Genomic DNA, 22916 nt, shown 5'->3' with positions numbered 1-22916 from the left:
CCATTGAACTCTAGTTTTATGATTTGTCTCAATTGTAAAACCGTGAAAGGGGCATAATTTTCAAAACTTTTGATTAAACATTTTTTGAAACTCTTTTTTGATATTTTCATAACTTTGAAAATAAAAGAGAAAGAAAAACATTTTTTTTTCAAAACAAGACAATCTCTCTAGAGTGGATCTTGGTAAATGACATGTGGCTCTCAAACACAAAACTCATGCTTAGAATCAATGTTGAAGTAAGAAATCAGGAACAATGAGGGCATCTTTGAAGATTCAACATCAAATGTTGGGACATTTTTTTAGATTTAACATTAAATGTTGGGGCATTTTTTGAGATTCAACATCAAATATTGGGGCATCTTTGGGAATTCAACATCCTGATGCAAATTATCAGACCTTTTGAAGGCATTTCCTCCATATGCATGAACAAGCACACAAAGCACGAGACTTCATTTAGGGGATAAAACGGAACTAATTCATGATACATGCATCTTAGACATACTCAAGAGTATCGCATTTATCATTTTTTGTATACATAAGTTTTTACAGCTTTTAGAGTCAAGTTTCAACTACAGGATGAAGGATGCTCGATTCAAAAGCACATGGTGGTTGCTCTACCTCACAGCGAAGGGGCGACTGTCTGACAACAAAACAACTTTTCAGTTTCAGTCAGAGTCAATTTTAACTTCACGGCGAAGGATATTGAACTCAAAGCGACACAATTCACTCGAGAGTAGATTTCAACTTCACGACGAAAGATATCTAGCTCGAAGTCAAACTTCACAATAAAGGGGTCATCCACGGTTTCGACTTCACGGCGAAGGGAATCGTGTCCACCCGCAACATACAATACTTGGATTTCAACTTCACAACGAAGGATATCCAAGTCAAGGCTCAACTTCACGACGAAAGGGCCACCTGCGATTTCAACTCCACGACGGAGGATATCGTGCCACTCGAAACAACACAAGTTCAACTCCACAACGAAGGGACGACTGGTTGTCAACAAACAATTTCCCAATTTCAGAGCGAATTTCAACTTCACAACGAAGGATATTGGACTCGAGACAACACAAGTTCAACTTCACAACGAAGGGACGACTGGTTGTCAACAAACAATTTCCCAATTTCGGAGCCAATTTCAACTTCACAGCGAATGATATTGGACTTGAGACAGCACAAGCTCCACTTTACAGCAAAGGGGCGGCTAGCTGTCAACAAACAATTTCTTAGTTCCAGAGCCAATTTTAACTTCACGACGGAGGAAATTGGACTCGGAACAATACAACTTACTTGGATTTCAACTTCATGACGAATGATATCTAATTCCAAGGCTCAAATTCACAACTAAGGGGTCATCCACGATTTCAACTTCACGACGAAGGGAATCGTGCTCACCATTGTCTCTCTTGAGACAGTTTCCAAGTTTCCCTTGAAACAAAATATTTAAATCTGTTTTCATTGAAACTAATTTCGTCTCCCTTGAGACATTTTCTTTTGGAACTAAATTTTGTCTCCCTTGAGACAGTTTCTCTTGAAACATAAACATTGAAAACATTTCCCTTGAAATGAGTTTTGTCTCTCTTGAGATAGTTTCTCTTGAAACAAAATCTTTGAATCTGTTTCCATTGAAACAAATTTCGTCTCCCTTGAGATATTTTCTTTTGGAACTAAGTTTTGTCTCTCTTGAGATAGTTTCTCTTGAAACATAAACATTGAAAATATTTCTCTTGAAATGAATTTTGTCTCTCTTGAGATAGTTTCTCTTGAAACAAAATCTTTGAATCTGTTTCCCTTGAAACAAATTTCGTCTCCCTTGAGACATTTTCTTTTGGAACTAAGTTTTTTCTCTTTTGAGATAGTTTCTCTTGAAACATAAACATTTAAAACATTTCCCTTGAGATGAATTTTGTCTCTCTTGAGATAGGTTCCCTTGAAACAAAATTTTGTCTCCCTTGAGACAGTTTCTCTTGAAACATAAACATTGAAAACATTTCCCTTGAAATGAATTTTATCACTCATGAGATAGTTTCACTTGAAACAAATTTTGTCTCCCTTGAGACAGTTTCTCTTGAAACATAAACTTTGAAAACAGTTTCCTTTGAAACAAAATCTTTGAATATGTTTTACGTTAAACAAATCTCATCACCCTTGAGACAGTTTCTTTTGGAAGTTTTTGTCTCTCTTGAGACAGTTTCTCTTGAAACAAATTTTGTCTCTCTTGAGACAGTTTCCCTTGAAACTTCAATCTTTGAATACAGTTTCTCTTGAAACACAAAAAACCTTTGAAATTGTTTCTCTTGAAACATAAAAAAAAACCTTTGAAAATGTTTCTCTTGAAACACCAAACCCTCGAGTTCGATTACACTCAGCTTCGAGGGCACATCATTTACAACATAACTTAAGGCTAGAAGGGTTATCTGTTACCAAAAGACCTTCGAGTTCGACTATGCTCAGCTTTAAGGCACATCATTTACAGTATAGCTCAAGGCAAGAAGGGTTATCTGTCAATAAAATTGTCGAGTTCGATTCCATTCAGCTCGATAACACCTCAATCACACTATTGTCCGGCTGCAATCGAGGTTTTTCAAGCCGAGAAGAAGGTATGGGTTAGCCATGCCTTAGTAGCAGAAGCCTTTTTTCCGTCAACATAGCTTAAGTCGAGAAAAGCTATCTGTCAACGAAGACTTTTCGAGTTCGGTTTCATTTAGCTCGAGGGCATATCAACCACATTATGGAGTCAAGATATTACTTTCTAATCGAATTTTTAGCCAAGGTCTTTAAATCGAGAGGAAGACCAAAGTGGACTACAACGAGAAGCCACATTCTGATTCAAATCATTTCAAGATGGACTCGACTTCGCTACGGAGGAGCTATCCGCAATTCAATTCGACAAGGAGTTATTCTTCAACTCCACTGAATGAAAATTTGTGTCTTTTTATCTTTGTCCTATTTTTCGTTCTACGAAAAATGACAAAGAGGGGCAACTGTAGACACCCATTTTCTTAAAAGATAGAACTAGCAAGAGTTTCTCTCCTAAGAGAACTCTTCCACCACCATATCTTTTAAAGCAACAACCACACCAACAAACGTGCAATAATCGAGCAAGGAGTCTAGTTGCATTAGGATTCTATTGTTAATAGGATTCTAAAAATAGTTAGTTTTTTTCACTATAAATACATGTAATCCTCCCCATTTGTAAGACACGATTTACATAGAAGATACAGAGGAAAGCACGAAAAAATACAAAGACAAAGCTATTGTAAACGATTCGAAAAGGAAATAAAAGGTAGCATATTTTTTTACATTGATTCGTTCATTTCTCGCATATGCATGTTATTTTTCTTGATATTTGGTTTGAATAACACAAAGCGTGGGTTGCGCCGATGACCAAAAAGGGGTAGAGTTTCGAACCTAGATCTACTCCCGAGGCATGTTCATTTTTTTAGTATTTAATATTCCCCCTAAGTCAATCTTAATCTTTAATTTACCTTGAAATTTACCCTTTAATTTTACTTTTATATTAATTTTGTCCCCTATATATATATTTTTAATTATATTTATTTATTTATTTATTATATTCCGCTTTTTTTATTTATATTATATTATTTTTATTATATATATCTTATATCATTATATATATATATATATATTAATTTTTCTTCATTTACTATGTATATATTTTTTCTTAATATTATATTTTATACGTTTTTATATATATTTTCTTAATATTCTATTTTTGTTTTTATTTATTTATATATATTATATTTTTACTTTATTTTATTTTTTCTATAATTTTTTTCTTAATATCATATATATCTTTATTTTTTATTTGTTTTACTTAGTATTATATATTTTTTCTATTATTTTTTTATACTTAATAATTAGACTAATAAATTAAAATTAAATTTTGTATCATTATAATTTTCAATTATTTTATGAATAAAAATTACGCAAATTACTTTTTAAAAAAATCTCTGGTAATTTTCGCCTAATATGCTGAACAAGGCCAGACAAACGCACTCACGCTTTATTTCCTTTGGCTTTCTTCCTTCTCCCCGACTTAATCTTTCACCATTTTCTCCCTTTTCTTCCGTAAGCCATCATTTTAGTATTTCTCTCAGAATTTCATCCTAAAAAATCGAGGTGGGTTTTCCTTTTCATTTATTTTGGTTATAAATTTTGAACCTACTTTGATCCTGAAAACTTTGTTTATCGAAGGTATGATTATTGTTCATTTGATTAGTTTCGTTAATCTAATAATTTATCTTGATTGTTCATATTAATCTGTAATGGTTTCTGCTTCTTCTTTTTTTTTTTTTAAATTCTTAGATTCTCTTAAAATATTGTATTGGTTTTAGATGTTGAAGAAAAAATTGCCGTTCAAATTAGTTTCCTAGTTTCGAACTCGTAATTGTGTCAATGGCCATATCATCAGCTGGGATATTTAGTTTTTGATCACTGGCTATTGGGCTTGATTTAAAGGATAATCGGTTGCTTCTAAATTTGACGTGATTGTACTTGTCGTAGCTTAAGGAAAGAGTTTTCTAATGGTGTTATCGTAGTTAAATTCTATTTGTAGGAAGTAATTACAAGTTCGGTCTTCGTAGACTTAACTGAGCATTTTTCTGGCTTTTGTTCCGAGAATTGTGATTATAAGAATTTTGAAACGCAGACAGAGTTAGTTTTCATATGTTAAATGGAAATGCTTTGACATACGAAGCTGTTAGCCAATATGTCAATGGGCATTCTTTTTTCTAATGTCCTGAAATGAGTTCATTGCAGCAAATCAAGGGAACAGAATTTGGATTTTTGGCATATTATACTCTGTATTGCGATTTGCGCGTTACTAATTTTCCTGATTTTGAATCTCAAATGTTTCCTTGCACTATATCTGTGTTAAGCTTGACATTTCATTTTTTGTCCAGCACATTGACACTGTCAATGTTAGTTTGAAGATTTACTTTATGGAAAGAAATAGAATATAATTATCATAAAGTGTCCCTTGGGCTGCTGTAGGGTAGAAAATTGACTTTTAATCTTAGTTGACTGACTTGTTGTACCTTCTATTAAAGATCAGTAACTAACTGCTTGTTGGACAAGATGCTATACTGGATAGGATTGGACATAGTTTTCTCTTGCTTTGCCTTAGCAGCAACTAGGTTTAGATGTTTCCTTAGGCAGGTTAGTTATTGGCATTTTATTCTCCAGTGCATCTTGAATTTTCCCTTGAAATCGTGCTTTTGGAGACTTGTTGCCTCGGAGGATGGATAATTCTGTAAATATTGGTTCCCATTTTTTATTGAGGCGGACGGCTCATTTGTACTTGGATGTAGTGGCTTAGTTTAAGCCAAAACTTACGAATATTACTCTGAATATTCAAGGCATTAAACCTTCTGGACTGGAGTTGGGTTTTGTAAGATTTTGCTGATTTCTTATTGGGTTTTCTTACACATGCCTCTTTCTGGGGAGTTTATTCACACATTTTGAAGATTTTTTTATTTCGTGAGTAACATCTTAAGGTTTTCTATATCTCGTAATATCTTTCCCTTGATTTTTATTGCTAAAGCTTCCCGGTGAATCATTTCACAATTGTTGAACAAGCTCTTGATTTGATGGCAGATTTCTTTAATGAATTTACATAATATATAGTTTATATTTTATTTGTTAATACTTACCTAATTGTGTGAACTTGAAAGATTTCCGACAGACGTTGTGACGCACAATATAAAAGATACAATTATGTAACCCCTTCATCTCTAATTCAAATGTTGCATGATAAGAAGGTAATGTAGGAATCTCTCTAGACCTTTCATGTTGAAGCAAGAACTATTTTCGGTGCAGAGAAATGTTACATTGGGTATGGTGACCGTCACCTACTTTTTAATTAAATTATAAACATTCATATTTTCTTCTTATTTCCTTTCTTTTTGGTCATTTTATCAAGAAAATATAATTACGGGGTTTAAGTGATACTTCTACTTTATTTTGGTGAAGTTTACACTATTTTGTTTTGTTGGTGAAAGTAACCATCTGTAATCACAGCAGGCTGTACTCTCTTAGAGATGGTGGAACTTTGTGCTCTTTTTTATGTATATTAACATATGGCCTAATTACTTTACTTTCCCTTGTGTCTAATAAACAATTTATACTTCCACATGGTATTTTACTAAGTTCCATATGAAGATGGATGGTTTCAAGATTGTAGTCTGTTTTGTATTTTTCCTCTTCAAGTTCTTTTAGGATGCTTGCTTCTGTTACATCTTACTGCCAGTGTTTATCAACTTGTAACCCCTTAAAAGTTTACAGCATACTCTAAATTTGAAATCTTCATTTCTTTACTATCGTAATGTTTTTGTATTCTTCTAACGTGTCTTCAAATTAGATAGGTTATTGTCCTCTCTTACAGATCAGAAGTCCAATATTACAAATTAAGGTTACCTATATGCAAATTGATTTATTTTCTTTTACTGAACCAAAGAGGGACTGGGCTTCTCTATATTCATTCGGTTACTAATTTCATCACTGGAATAGGAGGCCTTATTCTTCTGCTGTTACTGTGACTTCACAAGCTTTATATCCATTCTCGGTTAAGTTATTACCATTTTCATCCTTCACGTCTGCTGAGTTATAAATCAATTACGGGTGATGTTCTGATGAGTAATCCTGCTTCTTGTGCTTCCTCTAGCCTAAATCTGAGGTACTCCTGCATTGGGGTTATGGTAGCGTGGACATTTGAGGTAGAGCAATGGTTAAATCTAATTTCTTTGCTGCAGAATCTTCCTTGTGAAGAGGAGAAAAACAATGGCTACATATGGTTTGGGAATGGGGAAGGTACTTATTCAGTAAGGTCATGTGTTAGGTTAATGTATGAGCGACAGCCTATAAATTCAGTTTGGATGAAGCAAGTGTGGCTCGGGGTGGCACCCCTGAGAGTGGAAATCTTTGTATGGCAAGTAATCCATCAGAAGTTGGCAGTGAAATCGGAGCTTGCTAAACGAGGCGTCTATGGCTTGGAAGATGTTTTGTGTCCTCTTTGTCGACTCGAACCCGAAACTGTTTCGCATCTTATGGTATCTTGTAAGTTTTTGTGTGGGATGTTTGGTGTATTTTTCTGCGTTTTTTGGAAAGTTACAGCGGTGCTGCCATGTAATCCTGCTAATTTAGTAGTGGCTTGGATGGACTTAGTTCAAAACTCTCACATTTGGATGTTCATACCAGGTGCTATTAAGTGGTCTGTGTGGAAGTGTAGGAATGAAATTGTTTTTAAGAAGGGTTTATTTGATTCAGTTCAACTGTCATCCTCATCAGATTTAGATTGGTTTCATGGTTTGTTGCAAATTTTCCTAGTGCTAATTTGCAGTTTGATTGCTTGGTGAGTGACCCATCGCTAGCAGATATTCATTGGAATGCCAAGAAGGTGATATCCTCTTCAGCTGCTTGGTCCCCCTCCTCCCTTCGGTTTTTTGAAGATAAATGTTGATGGGGCAGTGGAGATGGAGTGGCATAGAGGTGGAATAGGTGGTCTTGTTCATGACTTAAATGGTAAGTTGTTGGGATCCTTCTCGGATAAGGTGGGGCTTGGCCCCCCTATTTTGGCAGAATTGCTTGCAATTAAAACAAGATTACGTTTCTTCTTTGAGAAGGAGTGGGAACATAAAGGGGGTTGATTTTGGAATCAGATTATTTGAAGGCTTTGGAGTGGATCGAAAATCCTGGTTCATGCCCAGCTTTGTTCGAATCTTTGGTTAAGGAAATTTGTGTTGTGGTGGTGGATAAAAGTGTAATTGTAAGGCATGTTCAGAGATGTTGTAATTGGAAGGCTGATAAGCTTGCAAAGTCGGGAATTGGGTATTAGTTTGTAGTGTAGCCTACTGTTCTGCTGTGTATAGGATGTCTAGGTTATTTTGTAAGGACGGGCAAGTATTGCAAAGTTAGGGATAGGTTTTTGTTGTGTTGTCTGCAGATTGTTATGGTCATTTTGTGGATGTGTTCTGGTTGTGTTTGGTTGTAATGTACTCTTGGTGTACTTGGTATTTAAGTAATAAAGTTTTGAATCACTCTTTTCCTCTTTCCAATGTCCGTTAAGCTATTTTCGTAGCTTGATGGTTATGAAGGAGGTTTTTACAGAGTCCTCCCATTTTTATCCAAAAAAAAATTACAATCTAGTATTCTATATCTTGCCTTCACTTATTCTTGCCTCATAATATGAAGGATGCTCTCTCCAATTTTATGGAATGGAGAGCAATGTATAAGCAGATAATTACAAGACGCAGGACTATGGCTGACATGTCAGTTTATAAGAAGACCATATTTTTGCACTTGTATTAGGGTTGTCTACTTCCTGTGCAAAAGCCTAAGGCAAAAAGCACCCTAAACGCTTTTGTTGCAGCTCATTTTGTCCTACTCCCAAGAACAACTCACATGTGAGTACTGTTCTTGATGCACAATTTTGTTTTAGTGGTCCAAAGTAATTTTTTCTGTAGCTGCATAAAAATCTAGTCTAGATGGCCCTTTCACTTATCAGTTTGTGCTAGTGCTGTGCTAGTGCCTGTGCCTGTGCGGTGGCTGACCTTAATTCTGCTGGAATGGCCTGCATGATGTATTTATAAATTTTAATTGTATAGTTTTACTATTATTTGATTTCAGAAGATTGAAATATATAAGGTTGTATGTGTATTCCAGTTCTTTGTAGTGTTTTCCATTTCATCCTATTAGGGTTTTACTAGCATGACAAAACTGTCTACTCTTTTAAATGGATTAAACAGTTCTGAGTAGAAACACAACGAGTATAACTTTATATCGAGTATTTCTCTGTCCATTAGCAACTAATTTATAGGACTCTAATAAAGAATGCAATTCTTAGTGTTGCATTTTTCTTCATTTTTCTGTAGATATATGAGATCCAAAACATGATAGTATTTGTGCCAAACTTGTGGAAGTTCTTGATAAGGAATGGAATGTTGTATAATCAGTGTGTTTTACTTGTAAAAATGTCATGGAACAGTGAATTCATCCTTTGTTTTAATTATTTAAAGTGATTGAGAGTTAAATGTTCTTAATAATTCCATTCTCTTCTACATATTTGATTTTTTATTTTATTTTTACAGGTTGACTCTTCACCTGAGACATTTATCTTTTGCTCTTAAGTGGCTTCGTTATGGGGCATAGACATTTATTTGGCTCATCCCAAATGTTTCAGAATGAACATGAGCAGGGGTGGAATCATATGCATGAGGAACAACCTTATCCAAATCTAAGTATTATTATTTTATTGCCTTTACTTTTACATTTTATTTAAGGGGAAAAGCTTGATGTTGATGAAAAATATATATTGATTTACAGTATGAAAACATGTTCCCAAAGTGGTTTAGATTTGAACTCATCATATTCTTCTATCTAGAGAGTTGGACCTAGGTTTTGGGGTTTCTTCTGAAGCTATTGTTCTAATGGTTATTACTGCTTTTTTTTTCCTGCAGCTAGGTCAAGCACTACAGTACATGGTTCCTTCTTTCCGGTAGAAAATGTCAGTTGATGCAGTGCGTTATTCCTCCCACTGGAATCCTGTGCCCATGTCAAGTAGTTTTGCCACCTCAAGCCACAGTGTTGAAGCTCCACGCTACCAACCTGACACTTCAGGACCATCTCATGATTTTTTTTCTGCATCCATCGGCGCCTGGAACACTTGGTGCTGCCCCTGAGAACTACATGCATAGTGCATCTTCTTCCGATTGTGATAGGCAGACTTTCCATGGAATTGAGGGTGGCTTTGTTGATCTCACAATGAGCATGTTGGAAGCGTAGATGGGTTCTCGGTAATTTATAACACTCGAACTTTTATTGATACGAAACAAAATACATTACAACGACACTACCTCAATATTACAATACTAGTTGCTGCTAGTTTACAATCACCTTATAGCTTTGCTAAGCTCTCTCAATTCTCTCATATTTTTCTTCATTAATATTTTTCATGCTCATGCTGCTACAAATTACACATATATATATAGCTAGTAAACCGACATATTTGAAGACTCAAGATGCTTCTCAATTTCTGTCAATTATTGCCTTGCTTGCCGTAAACAAATTTGTACTGCCACGTTTCAAACAATTCCAAAATATCTTTGTCAACACACACTTGTGGTTTAGTGTACTACCACATAATTCTATAGCATTTCTACTTTGCTTTGTTTTACTTGTGAATTCATCTCTATTTGTCACATTTTGATTCTTCATAATTGAGTTTGACTTCCAACACTCCCCCTCAAACTCGACTTTCCATTCCAAGCTTTTCTTTGAGTCGGTTGAATATATCTGCTCTCAATGGTTTTGTGAAAATATCTGCTAGTTGATCTTCAGTTCTGCAATAAATTAGCTCCACATTTTTGTTTTTCACCTGTTCTCGTATAAAGTTATACTTTGTATCAATATGCTTGCTTCAGCTATAGGAGACTGGATTCTCGGCAAGAGAAATTGTAGACTTGTTGTCGACATAAATTGTAGTTGGTTCTTCTTGTGCCAAATTTAGCTCGTTCAAAATATTCTTTAACCACATTGCTTGGCAAGTGCATGCTGCTACGGCTATGTATTCTGCTTCACATGTTGAAAGAGCTATCGTTTGTTGCTTCTTTGATGACCATGAAAATGTTGTAGAGCCGATATGAAATAGATATCCAGTTGTGTTTTTTCGATCGTCTAAGTCTCCCCCATAATTACTATCAGAATAACCAACCAGCTTCGAATTTTCTGATTGCGTGTAGAACAAACCATAATCTGTTGTACCTTTGACATGTCTAAGGATTCTTTTTGCTGCAATCCAATGATCTAGTTTCGGATTCTCCATGAATCTACTTACCAATCCCACAACGTATGTTATGTCTGGTCGTGTGATAGTCAGATACCTTAGACTTCCAACTATGCTTTTAAACAACGTCGGATTCACTTTTTCTCTTATTGAATTTATACTTAATTTGATTCCTGGATCTGCTGGAGTAGCTATCGGCTTGCAATCTTCCATTCTAAATTTTCTTAAAATTACTTCTGCATACTTCTTTTGTGATATAAATATTCCTTCTTGCATTTGCTTCACTTCAACTCCAAGGAAGTATGACATTTCTCCAATATCTGTAATTTCAAATTCTTTAGTCAAAGCTTTCTTAAAATCATTGAATATATCTGGATTATTTCCTGTGAAAATCATGTCGTCCACATATAAGCACACGATCATGATATTACCGTCTTCATTTTTCTTTGTGTATAAGGCATACTCGTATGGACTCTTCATGAACTCATTTTTCTGGAAATATTCATCAATTCTCGTGTTCCATGCTTTCGGGGCTTGCTTCAGACTATATAGTGCTTTCTTCAATCGATAAACTTTGTCTTCATGTCCCTTTTTAATGTATCAAGGTGGTTGCTCAATATAAACTTCTTCTAGGTAGCCATTTAGAAATGTTGACTTCACATCCATTTGATAAATTTTTCATCCTTTTTTGTACTGCAACTGCTGTGAGAAGTCTGATGGTCTCGATCCTTGCTACTGGAGCAAATACTTCATCATAGTCTATTCCTTGTCCTTGCTTATAGCCTTTGACAACTAGCCTCGCTTTGTGCTTCTTAACCTTTCCTTCTTTATTGGTCTTAGTCTTGTAAACCCATTTTACTCCAATTGGGTTATGACCTTCTGGTTGCCTTGTTAGCTCCCATGTATCATGTTGGAAGTCAAACTCAATTATGAAGAATCAAAACGTGGCAAATGGAGATGTATTCACAAGTAAAACAAAGCAAAGTGGAAATGCTATGGAATTATGTGGCAGTACACTAAACCACAAGTGTATGTCGGCAAAGATATTTTGGAATTGTTTGAAACGTGGCAGCACAAATTTGTTTACGGCAAGCAAGACAATAATTGAGAAGCATCTTGAGTCTTCAAATATTTTGGTTTACTAGTTATATATATATATATATATGTAATTTGTAGCAGCATGAGCATGAAAAATACGAGTGAAAAAAAATATTAGAGAGAATTGAGAGAGAGCTTAGCAAAGCTATAAGGTGATTGTAAACTAGCAGCAGCTAGTATTGTAATATTGAGGTAGTGTCGTTGTAACGTATTTTGTTTCGTATCAATAAAAGTTCGAGTGTTATAAATTACCGAGAGCCCATCTACGCTTCCAACAGAGCAGCGGTAGAGGACCTCACAAGAGAAAAAGCCCGGGAGTTCCTTCAGTCTGTGAGAGGGGAGGTCAAGCAGATATGCTAGTGCTGGAAGTTCATCTGATATTCCTGTACCTTCTGTTTGGCAAGAGAAACCTAATCTAGATCCTCAGCACAAGCTTTGGGATCATGTTGGCTTTCCCCCGAGTTGTAGAGGCAATGGTTTCTCAATTAGGGGTGAGGGTTCTATGAGGAATGTGAGAAGCCGTCCAGCACTTGATCTTGATTCCAACCATGTTAGGACCCATTTATCAAGCTATAGTTCTCATACTTTTTATCCTACGAGCCACCCAGTTGAACATTCTAGCTCAGTGGATATCTCAGGTCAGAGCTCTAATGCAATTTCAAGGGAGGGGGGCCATTTGAGAACGTCTCCTACTCATGGAAGGATTCTACCTGAAGGTTAGTTTAACCTTTCTGTGGTTCTTGATTTTGATCTCCCATTATTTATGAGTCCGTTGCTGGTGGAATTGCAGATTCAAATGATTTTAATAATGATATAAACCGCTTTCCAGGTGGTAGTGCTACAAATGCTTCTCTTGAGGTCGGTGCACCGCAGCATGATTTCATTTCTGGTAGAAATCCTGTTCTTCCCCAGGGTTTCTATGGAAACTCAACAATCTGTAAGCGGTGTTCGAACAAACTATTCTCAGAGATCTGGCCCAACTTTCAGGGCTTCTTCCAGCAGCGTGCACTTGGGACATGCAGCACCCTCAGAAGAAGGGATGCAGGTTGTATCTGAAAGTTATTCATCCAGGCACCCTCAGTCATCGTCAGCTCTGACATGGCGTAATAATGAGCGGAATGGGAGGACAAGGATATCTCACGATAGATACCGGTCTCTAGCTGATGATGCAGCTTTCCATGGTCGATTTTCTTCTCAGGTATTTGCTGCTTATGAAGGAATTACGTTCTTTCATATCATCACTTGAGGTGGACTTACATGTATTGGAAACCCATTTGACAATAACTTTCAGCATGTTGTATTTCGAGGGTGTTGTATTTTTTATCTTGGACTTTTTTTACTCCGTTACTTCCAAGTGTTTTGCCAATGAGATGCTGGGAAAATTCTTGCATATTAGCCGTATTTTATAATTTATTTTTCACTCTGCAGGGTTCTATGATTGCGGACAATGCCGCTTTTTATGGATCCAGAAATATGTTTGATCAGCATAGGGATATGAGATTAAACATAGACAACATGACTTACGAGGCATGTACCCATTTCACTTTATTATGATATTACTACATTCTTAGTATTTTCTTTTAAATAACCTTGGAGAATTCTCGAGCAGGAACTACTTGCATTAGGGGAAAGGATAGGGAGTGTTAATACAGGCTTGTCAGAAGACTCAATATCTAAGTGCTTAGCCGAAACAATTTACCACTGTTCAGATCAATACCAGGATGAGAGCTCTTGTGTGATCTGCCTGGTAAGAATTTTATTCCATTTGAAGCGTTAATATCTCTGTATTATGTTTCAACGAAGAACTATCGAGAGCGGATGAGCACACGTTGGTTATGGTTCGCTACTACTATTCAATGATATCATTTGTCCAAACTGTATCACCTAAAAACTTTGATTTTGGTAATATACAGGAAGACTACAAGGACATGGATGAAATTGGGGCATTGAAGACTTGTGGTCATAAATACCATGCCCCTTGTATCAAAAAGTGGTTGTCGATGAAGAATACATGTCCGATCTGCAAAGCTTCGGTTGTGGCCGATGATACGAGGGAGAAATAATGACTGGTTATGGTTCATCATTTGTCATTCTTGTATATACATGCTAGTAATGGCGGATCTAGGAATTAAAAAATGGGGGTCCAAAATAAATATTATAATATTCATTAATAAAAAAATTACATAATTAAAAATCCAAAATAACAATTCAATCAAAAAGCACAAAAAATTACTATACATTAACAATTACAATTGTTCTCGACGAGTTTTCATTCCTTGAAATCGTTTCAAGATTTTTTCATCATCGATTTGGACAAGAACATCTCTTTCTATATAAGTGACCAAATAATCATTTAGAAATTGATCACCCATGTTATTTCACAACTTATTCTTCAAATGTTCATTTTAGAAAATGATCTTTTCATACTTGCGGTCGCTATGGGGAGAATCAATACCAACTTTATGAGCAAATAAATTTGTTGGTACACTTGATACTTCTTTGTTTGGACAATCTTCATGGAAAGTTCACTCATATCTTTCAATACTCAAAATCTATCATTCCTCCGCATATCAACAATATAATTATCAAGTTGATCATCAAGGGCTAGTCCATCAACACTTGTAAATTCATCGGGATATAATTCAGCAAATCTAAGTATCTTTTGTTTATCGAAAGAAGAAAATTTATCAAGTGGACTCAAAGAAGCCATACAAGTCAATAACTCTATACTAACCTCATCAAATCAGTTGTTTAACTCTTGAAGCTGAAGATCAACAACTCTCAAGAACACTTGAATTCGAAAATGATGAATATTAGTAGTATCAAAACGACAACGTTTCTTTCTTCCTGGAGGAGTATACACAACATCCATATTAAGAATATCAATGTCATTCTTGTTACAAAATTAAGTGATTGTAGCAACAAAAAAAACTACCACTCGTTTTCTCTCATATTTTGCATTCTTTCTTTAGTTAAAGTAACAAGTGACATAACATTGACAATATCTTGATCTTTTCTCTGTAAAGCTTTGTTTAATTCATTCATAATCCCAAATATTCTCTTCATCAAGTGAATCATGAAAATAAAATCAAATGACTCTATTGCAAAACTCACATTATCGGCTTTTCGAGCATCATCACCATTTTGAGCATCGTTACCAATCAAATCAAGCACCTCACGTATTGTAGAATACAAATTAATCACATTAAAAATCAACTTATAATGAGACCCCCAACGTGTATTACCCAGCCTACTTAAACCAATTAGCTCTTGGTTTAAACCTTTTCCAGTCACAATTTCACCATTTTCAAAGGCTTTTTCAATTTTTTTTGGCTTGTTTTCCTTTAAGCAAATCTTTTTGCCTACATGATGATCCAACAACATTCAACGAATTTCCAAATGTATCAAAAAGCCAACCACAATCTTAATTTTTCTTAGAAACGACAACAAGAGTTAATTGAAGTTGGTGAGCAAAACAATGTATTTAGTATGCAGATTTTCTCTCATGATTAGAGTTTTGAGACCATTAAGTTCACCCTTCATATTACTAGCTCCATCTTACTCTTGCCCACGAATTCTTGAAAAACTCAAAGAATACACATCAAGCAAAGAAAAGATAACTTCTTTAAGAGACCAAGATTTAGTATCTCCAACATGAATAATTCTAAGAAACCGTTCCTTTATCATTCCCTTTTTATCAACATAACAGACACACAAAGCCATTTGTTCTTTTTGAGACACATCACTTGACTCGTCTACTAGTATTCTAAAATAATCCTTACCAAGATCTTCCACAATTGTCTTGGTAGTTTCTTTTGCACAACAATTGATAAGCTCTTTTTGAATCGAAGGTGCAATCATTTGATTATTTTTAGGTGCATTTTTCAAAACAACATTTCTCACATCATCATTCTTTTCCGCAATCCAATTCAAAAGTTCAAGAAAATATCCCTTGTTACTTGATTCATCACATTAATCATGACCACGAAATGCCAATTCTTGATGTAAAAGAAATCTCAAACAATGAAGAGAAGTAGTCAAGCGGATTCGGTAGTCACTTTTAGCTTGCTCGATTTGTTGGTCTTTAGAAACTTTCAAGGATGACTTAAAGTTCTTTAAATTCTCGAACTTTTGAAAAGCTTGATTATGAGCACTATTAATTCCACCAACATGTTTTCTAAACCGAATTGGTCTATTCCAACCTCTAAACCCATTAACAAAAAATGCATCTCCTCCTACAGTTTTGGTAGTTTCATTCTTAAACAAGTAATAAACAAAGCAAAATGCAGAATCTTTTGAAACACTATACTCAAGCCAAGAATACTTATTAAACCAAGATTTATTAAATCGATGTAATGTACCTCCTCCGAAGTCCGTTTGAGGAAATTTGTGCTTCTTTGGTTGATAAGAACCTCTTTGTATGTATTCTTTCTTCGCTGCTTCTCGATCCATTGGATGATAATCAATATTTTTTCCCTTTTAGCCGAATCCTGTGGAATGGAGATGTCATTAACTTGGCTTTCCATCTCTCTTGATGCAAATGTTGTACTATCATCTTGTGTAATACATGTAGATCTCATTCTGGTTTCTTGAGTTTGGGGCATATTATTTGAAGGGAAAGAAAATTCTTGTTCGACTTGAGTTGTTGAAGGTTGAGTCGGTGATGAGACACAAATTGGCACTTGGGAAGAACTTGCATAATTCTTTTTGGACTGTCGAACAAACCAATCCAACGTTTCATTATTATTCTTTCATTGAGAGTTCATCTTTTCATCATTCATCTTCTTACTACTACAATTACAAAATTTACAAATCACCTTAATTATTGATTATAATTCACTATTAGTAATTATATTTATTATCAAAGAAGTAAGATCTTAATTACTAATTAAATAATTTTAATGGATTCAACTTAAAAATTAAAATATCTAAATTGCTTCTACTTAAATTACACAAATTTAGTATACCATTTTTTTCTCCTTCTCAAAAATACATATAATTAATTTTACATATCACAATTTAACATTAAAATATTCTTCATAAAATCACTAAAATCTATTAAATTGATTCAAAATTTAATTTTATCTCTTAATTTCAACTCACTAAAATTAAAAAATAAATTTCAAAACCTAAAAACTCAAATATAAATTTAACTATATTTAAGAGGGTAAAAGAATGAGTGAAGAACCTAACTATCTAAGGAAAAGAAATGTACAACAACTTACAGGCAACTTGATTGAGGAAGTTCACCGAAAAATTGTCGGTAAACGACGTCGTGACAATTGGTTTAGGCTCAAACAAGAGACCGACAGTTGAGTAGCAGTGGGGTTGAGGCCTGTGTGGGTTTGAATTAAAACACAAAACAGAAGCTTTAGTGAAATGAATGATTAAAAATGATATATATTATTTTAATCAATAATTTTTTAAGGGCACTACTAAATCTACCAACTTTTACTAAATATACCAAGTCAAACAATAAAAAAAATGGGCACTATACCAAGTTAACCCAAAAATATTTATAATGGAATCTTTTATTGGAGTTGCTAGGGCACTACTAAATTTTTTAAAGTTAAGTAGGTCAGATATGGTGGCGCACATTGGTCTGAGCTTGGCGTGCGCAATTCCATCTCATCCATTGATTTTTGGCCATCGTGTTATTAACCGTTAGATGATCTGACTAATGTTTCAGTGTCAGTTTAAGTACTCCTAAAAACACAGTTATAGGGTGGACATTTCATCGTGTCATTTCTATGTATTAAAAATTGGTTAAACAAAATAAATTAATTTAATTTTTTAAGATTCATTTATAAAAAAATATTATTATTTAAAATAAATTAATTTAACATGTAAATATAGTTTATCAAATGAAGATTGACTTCCAAATCAAGTCATCCAAAACATCAAAAGTAGAAAATAAAACAATTCCAAGAACAGAAAGCTTGACTTCCAAATCAAAACCCAAAAACCCCCAATCTTTCAAGCCCTAGAACATGAGAATTTGAAGTTAAAAGGCAAAAATTAACCTTTATGCTGCTAAGAACAGAAATTGAGGATTTCGATCAGTCGTTGCCGCTCTTGGTCTATCTGAGGATCAATGGCTTCGAATTCGGTTAGACTTGGTGCGGGAGTTAGATGTTTACCATCAAAAGTATAAGTATATATTTGGAACGACAGGTTATAAAAAAACTATAAAACTGTACAATTAGCCAGAAAATGGATGGAAATGCCAAACATGGGATTGATTATTGCTTTTGCATACAATAGAGTTGTTATAAGTCTAGCTAATGGAGGAAACGTCGGAGGTTGTATTACGATTTTCCCGCTTTGGTCCAGTCCACCACAATCAGAGCCACTTTGGATCACATATAAAAGTGACATTGCATCTACATGGGAAGACCCATATGTTAGTCGTCAGAAAGAGTTTCGTGAATATTATTTTCGTATTCCTTAAACTTTTGACCTATCGAAGTAATTTGAGCACAAATTTCAAAACAAAGTGTGTAGAAAAGTCAAAATAAATAATGTGCAGAATTTTTAAGTCTTGATATAATATATTTAGTGTAAGTATTTTTTAAGGAAAATAAGTATGTAACTACCTCCTAGGCCACATAGGTCTGCCACTATATGCTAGACTTGTTCAAACAGAATCACAAACATTGTTTAGGGCAATTTGTAATGTTAGATTAACATTAATTCTCAATCCATTTGTTTGGTTTCTATTTCAATTATTTAGAGCCTAACGTTGGATTAACATATCATATGTGCTAGAAAAAAAATAAAATGCACGAAGTTGCCTCACCCATTAGGTTAATCATTGGAAGTTGCTTTTGCTTGGGGCATTATTTGGGTCCAGAATACATTTTAGGGTAAATTATGTAGTTAGCCACCCACCTATTCTAATAACTGTTTTTTTTATCATTTGATTATTTATGATAAGAGTCAATTATATGATACTATAAAATTCAAAAAATAAAAATCAATCAAAAATATTTTATTGGTGCTTGAATCCGTTTGCAAAAAAGAAAAATAATACTTAAAGAATGAGAAAATATAGATGTTTAATCCCCTTTAAATTCATTCTTGTTTTCTTGAATTTTTTTTTCTTCTAATAGAATGACGACATGTGTTATTGTCTTATTTGAATATTAGAGTTGTTAAAATCAAAAAAAAAATTAAATTATTTATAAATATGAAAATTTAATTTAATAAATTAATTTTGAACTAGAACTCATTTAATATAATATATAAATTTTAATGATTAAAACTATCATTATATTATTCCATATATTCATTTTTATTAATTTTCTAAAAGAAATTTAACTATAAATAAAAGAATTCAACTTCAATGATAAAATTTATAGGCAAAATAATTTGATGAATAAGTTAGAAAATTATAATAATTGACTCCATTTATTAACTAATGAAGAACAATAAAGGAACGGCCAAAATTAACTGAGCGCAACTTTCTCGTATATTCCGGACCTTCAAACCAAATCCATACAAATTCATATAATCTCTAATCGAAAATCGTTGCGAAAAAAAAATCCCAGCTTTAAAGATGCAAATCTTCGTGAAAACCCTCAACGGCAAGACCATAACTCTCGAGGTCGAGAGATCCGACACCATCGACAACGTCAAGGCGAAGATCCAAGACAAGGAAGGCATCCCACCCGACCAACAGCGTCTCATCTTCGCCGGAAAACAGCTGGAAGACGGAAGGACGTTGGCCGATTATAACATCCAAAAGGAATCGACCCTTCACCTTGTGTTGAGGCTGCGTGGTGGGATGCAGATTTTTGTCAAGACCTTGACCGGGAAAACGATTACCTTGGAAGTTGAAAGCTCGGATACGATTGATAATGTTAAGGCTAAGATTCAGGGCAAGGAAGGGATCCGACCTGATCAGAAAAGGCTTATCTTTGCTGGTAAACAATTGGAAGATGGCCGGACTTTGGCTGATTATAATTTCAGAAAGAGTCCACCCTTCACCTCGTTCTTCGTCTCCGTGGTGGGCAGTAAATTTTCTTTTCTCTTGTGTTGTTTCATTGCCCACTGTTATAATCTGGTTCAAAATATATGAACCCCTCCTCCTTGCATCGCGTATATTAACTTGAAATCATGCTGCTGATATAATCTGGTTTTCCTTTTTCCGTAAAGTTGATCATATTCATGGCATCCATCACATTTCTATTTGCAGGCAGTCAATCTCCGCTTTATGATCTATGCCCGTAACAAGTGTTTTACCATCTAATATGCAAACACCATTGCTTGCGTGGAGGAAAGAAACCGCTATCCAATATCACCAATGTCCAACATAGGCATCATTGCAGTTTTGAAGTATACATGCGTAATATCCGTAGAAATGATCATTTTTATTTTTTACTTTTTTTTAATATTTTAATCTTCAACATTTTAATTTTTTATTAAAATAATCCTTGTTAGATGAAAATTGTCAGTTGATTAACGGTTAACATATATTGCTAACGTAATATTTTCACTTGTGTTTAATTGATGATGTAACTCATAACATATCATCACTTTAGGTTACATGATACATACTATGTCATCATTTTAGGTAATTTGATACATAATATGTTATCGCTTTAGGTGAAGCAACATATATCGTATTGTCACTTTGGGTGACGTAACACATACACATCATTATATTAGGTGATATAACATATTATGTCATCACTTTGTGTAACGTGACATACGTTGCATCATTACTTTAGTGATGTGATATGTTACATCAATAATTAAAAATGTTAAAAATGACACATCAACGACATTCATTAATTATACTCATTTAATAGTTTTCATCAAACTGAGATTATTTAAACAAAAAATAACATTGGAGTTAAATACTCTAAAAATAAGAATATGGTCAAAGTAATCATTTGTGCTAGCATTGGGAGACTAATTCGTCATTATATCAAATTTAATATGGGTAAGGTCCAACCATGTGTTTAGCTCACTTGAATTTGATTCGAGTATAACATCTCTTCACTTATTACCCGACTTGATCCGAGTTTAGGGCGATTTGATCCAAGTTTAGGGAAGCTTCACTTGAACCAATACTCAATATGACTTATAAGATAAAATTCTACCCTTAACCCGATCCGAAATAAATATATATAATTCTCATTTTTATTAAGTAAAAATATTCACTTAATTAAAAAATAAAATACTTAAATCTAGAATTTCACGTACACGAAATATATCGAAAAAAATTAAAAATAAAAGGGTTGGTAACGAACGTGGGTTGTAGAAACCTTTATCCCTCAAAATTGACTTTACAACATGACCTTGGGGGACATGCCATCAGATACTGCCGAAGTGTGAAACAAAGCTTGCAATACCAAATATTTTTTTTCTTTCCTTCTCAGACCATTTCACATGTTCTAAGAGTCTCGTACCAACAACTCGGTCTTGTATCATTCTATTCCCTTACTTCCATAATCAACTGAATAATTATAAAATATATGTTTCTGGTCCAAAAACACATATCATATGTTATATCTGTCATGACTATCATGTGTCACTATAAACACATCTTGAAAGGTTCGGATTATCAAGACTAACAACGTTTGCAAGCTACTTAAATGTCACCTTAGCTTGCACTGCAACTTTCCATTACAAAACAGCAATCCAATGGCTGTGGATTTGGAGCAGAAATGTTTCTTCAGACACTTGTTTAAATCCCGTTCCGAAACTTGATCATCTCACCTTAAGAGATGACATTTTCTCCATTAAAAGTGTTCATGACAATAAATTTATTTCATCAGTCATTAACAATAAATTTATTTCATCGGTCATTAACGATTCATCCTTTTTTATTTGAGTGGAGAGCCATAATCAATAAGAAAACGACCGTTGATCGATGTTTGGATGAAAAAGAGAATACCATGAGAATTAAGGAGATGATATAGAGATTTTAAAGGTTTCGGCCTCTTTTCCAATCTTGGTTGGAGTTATTGATGCTTAGTGCGTAAGTTGTTAGCCTTAGCAAGGGTCATCATTACTATTTGTAGATTAACAAGACAAATCTAATTTTTAGACTTTAAATTTTTTTTTAACATATCATACAGACATGTCAGAAGTTTTGTCTTTATAATGTAGTTGACTAGAAGTATGTATTCTAAGAATGTAAATTAGTCGAAAGCTTTGGAGGATAAAGAAATTTATATGAAGACTTTAGTTAGTGAAAACACGTAATTTTAATGAATTTAATCTAAAGGAGATTTGAAATTTTTCAAAATTTATCTCCGAAGATATAATAAAAAGAAAAAAAACACACACACGTATATGACACATATGTCGATTTGACCATTTGATCTCCTCAGAAGGATTAAGAGAGTTCATGTTACACCAACAATCAGTTAGTCTAGTGGGATAAGACACTAGATCTCTTAAGTAATATTAGGGGGTTTGAATCCTGGCGATTGCAAATAGAGCAAACTGGGTTGGGAGGGTCGTCCTTGCCTACAGTACCCGATCTGGATAAATTGATTTATAGATTTGGAGAGAGAGATATCATGTTACAACACCTGGTTGTTCTTAATTTGATTTTGTCTGCTTTGGTTTAGGGTCCACTATTATTGACACTACCCTATGGTTGAGTATGACCTTGGAATTGAGTTATACGAATATAACCAATAGTATCCACATCAAAACATGGGACCGATGCTCCCTCTAATTTAGCTTGTGGAAGATGTGGAGTTGGGGGAATCCATATCCTCCTTCTCCATCACTTCTACTTTTTATGCTATATTCCTTTGCATCTTCTTTTATCTTGTTCTTTTTCCACCTCCTACAATTATGTTGATAACTTATAAGTTTAACCCAAATTTAAAATTTGCATTTACTAATTTAATTTTAAATTTAATTTAGTTTTAGATGATTATAAAAATTATAATTCAAACCATTCAATGATCTTAGTGAAAAATAGGGTAAATTACATAAATGGTCACTTTCGTTTGAGTTTTATAAATTTTCTTCACTAAATTCAAAAAAC

At 34.2% G+C, this 22916-nt stretch overlaps 1 protein-coding gene and 1 pseudogene across 1 annotated transcript; both read left to right on the top strand.

Annotated features, from left to right (window-relative positions):
* Positions 1-4048: 4048 nt before the first annotated feature.
* On the top strand, positions 4049-18578 carry LOC120124086 (annotated as a pseudogene).
* A 797-nt stretch (positions 18579-19375) lies between these two features.
* On the top strand, positions 19376-20223 carry LOC120124087 (polyubiquitin-like). The gene is made up of 2 exons (XM_039142839.1): positions 19376-19910; positions 20100-20223. Exons 1-2 carry the CDS (start codon positions 19461-19463, stop codon positions 20151-20153), a joined length of 504 nt encoding a protein of 167 aa, XP_038998770.1. The 5' UTR covers positions 19376-19460; the 3' UTR covers positions 20154-20223.
* The last annotated feature ends 2693 nt before the right edge of the window (positions 20224-22916 follow it).

The sequence above is a fragment of the Hibiscus syriacus genome, unplaced genomic scaffold (assembly GCF_006381635.1).
Source record: "Hibiscus syriacus cultivar Baekdansim isolate YM2019G1 unplaced genomic scaffold, ASM638163v2 tig00110411_pilon, whole genome shotgun sequence".
NCBI lineage: Eukaryota > Viridiplantae > Streptophyta > Magnoliopsida > Malvales > Malvaceae > Hibiscus > Hibiscus syriacus.
Note: the sequence above shows the minus strand (reverse complement) of the source record. Positions and strands in the feature narration are given on the sequence as shown.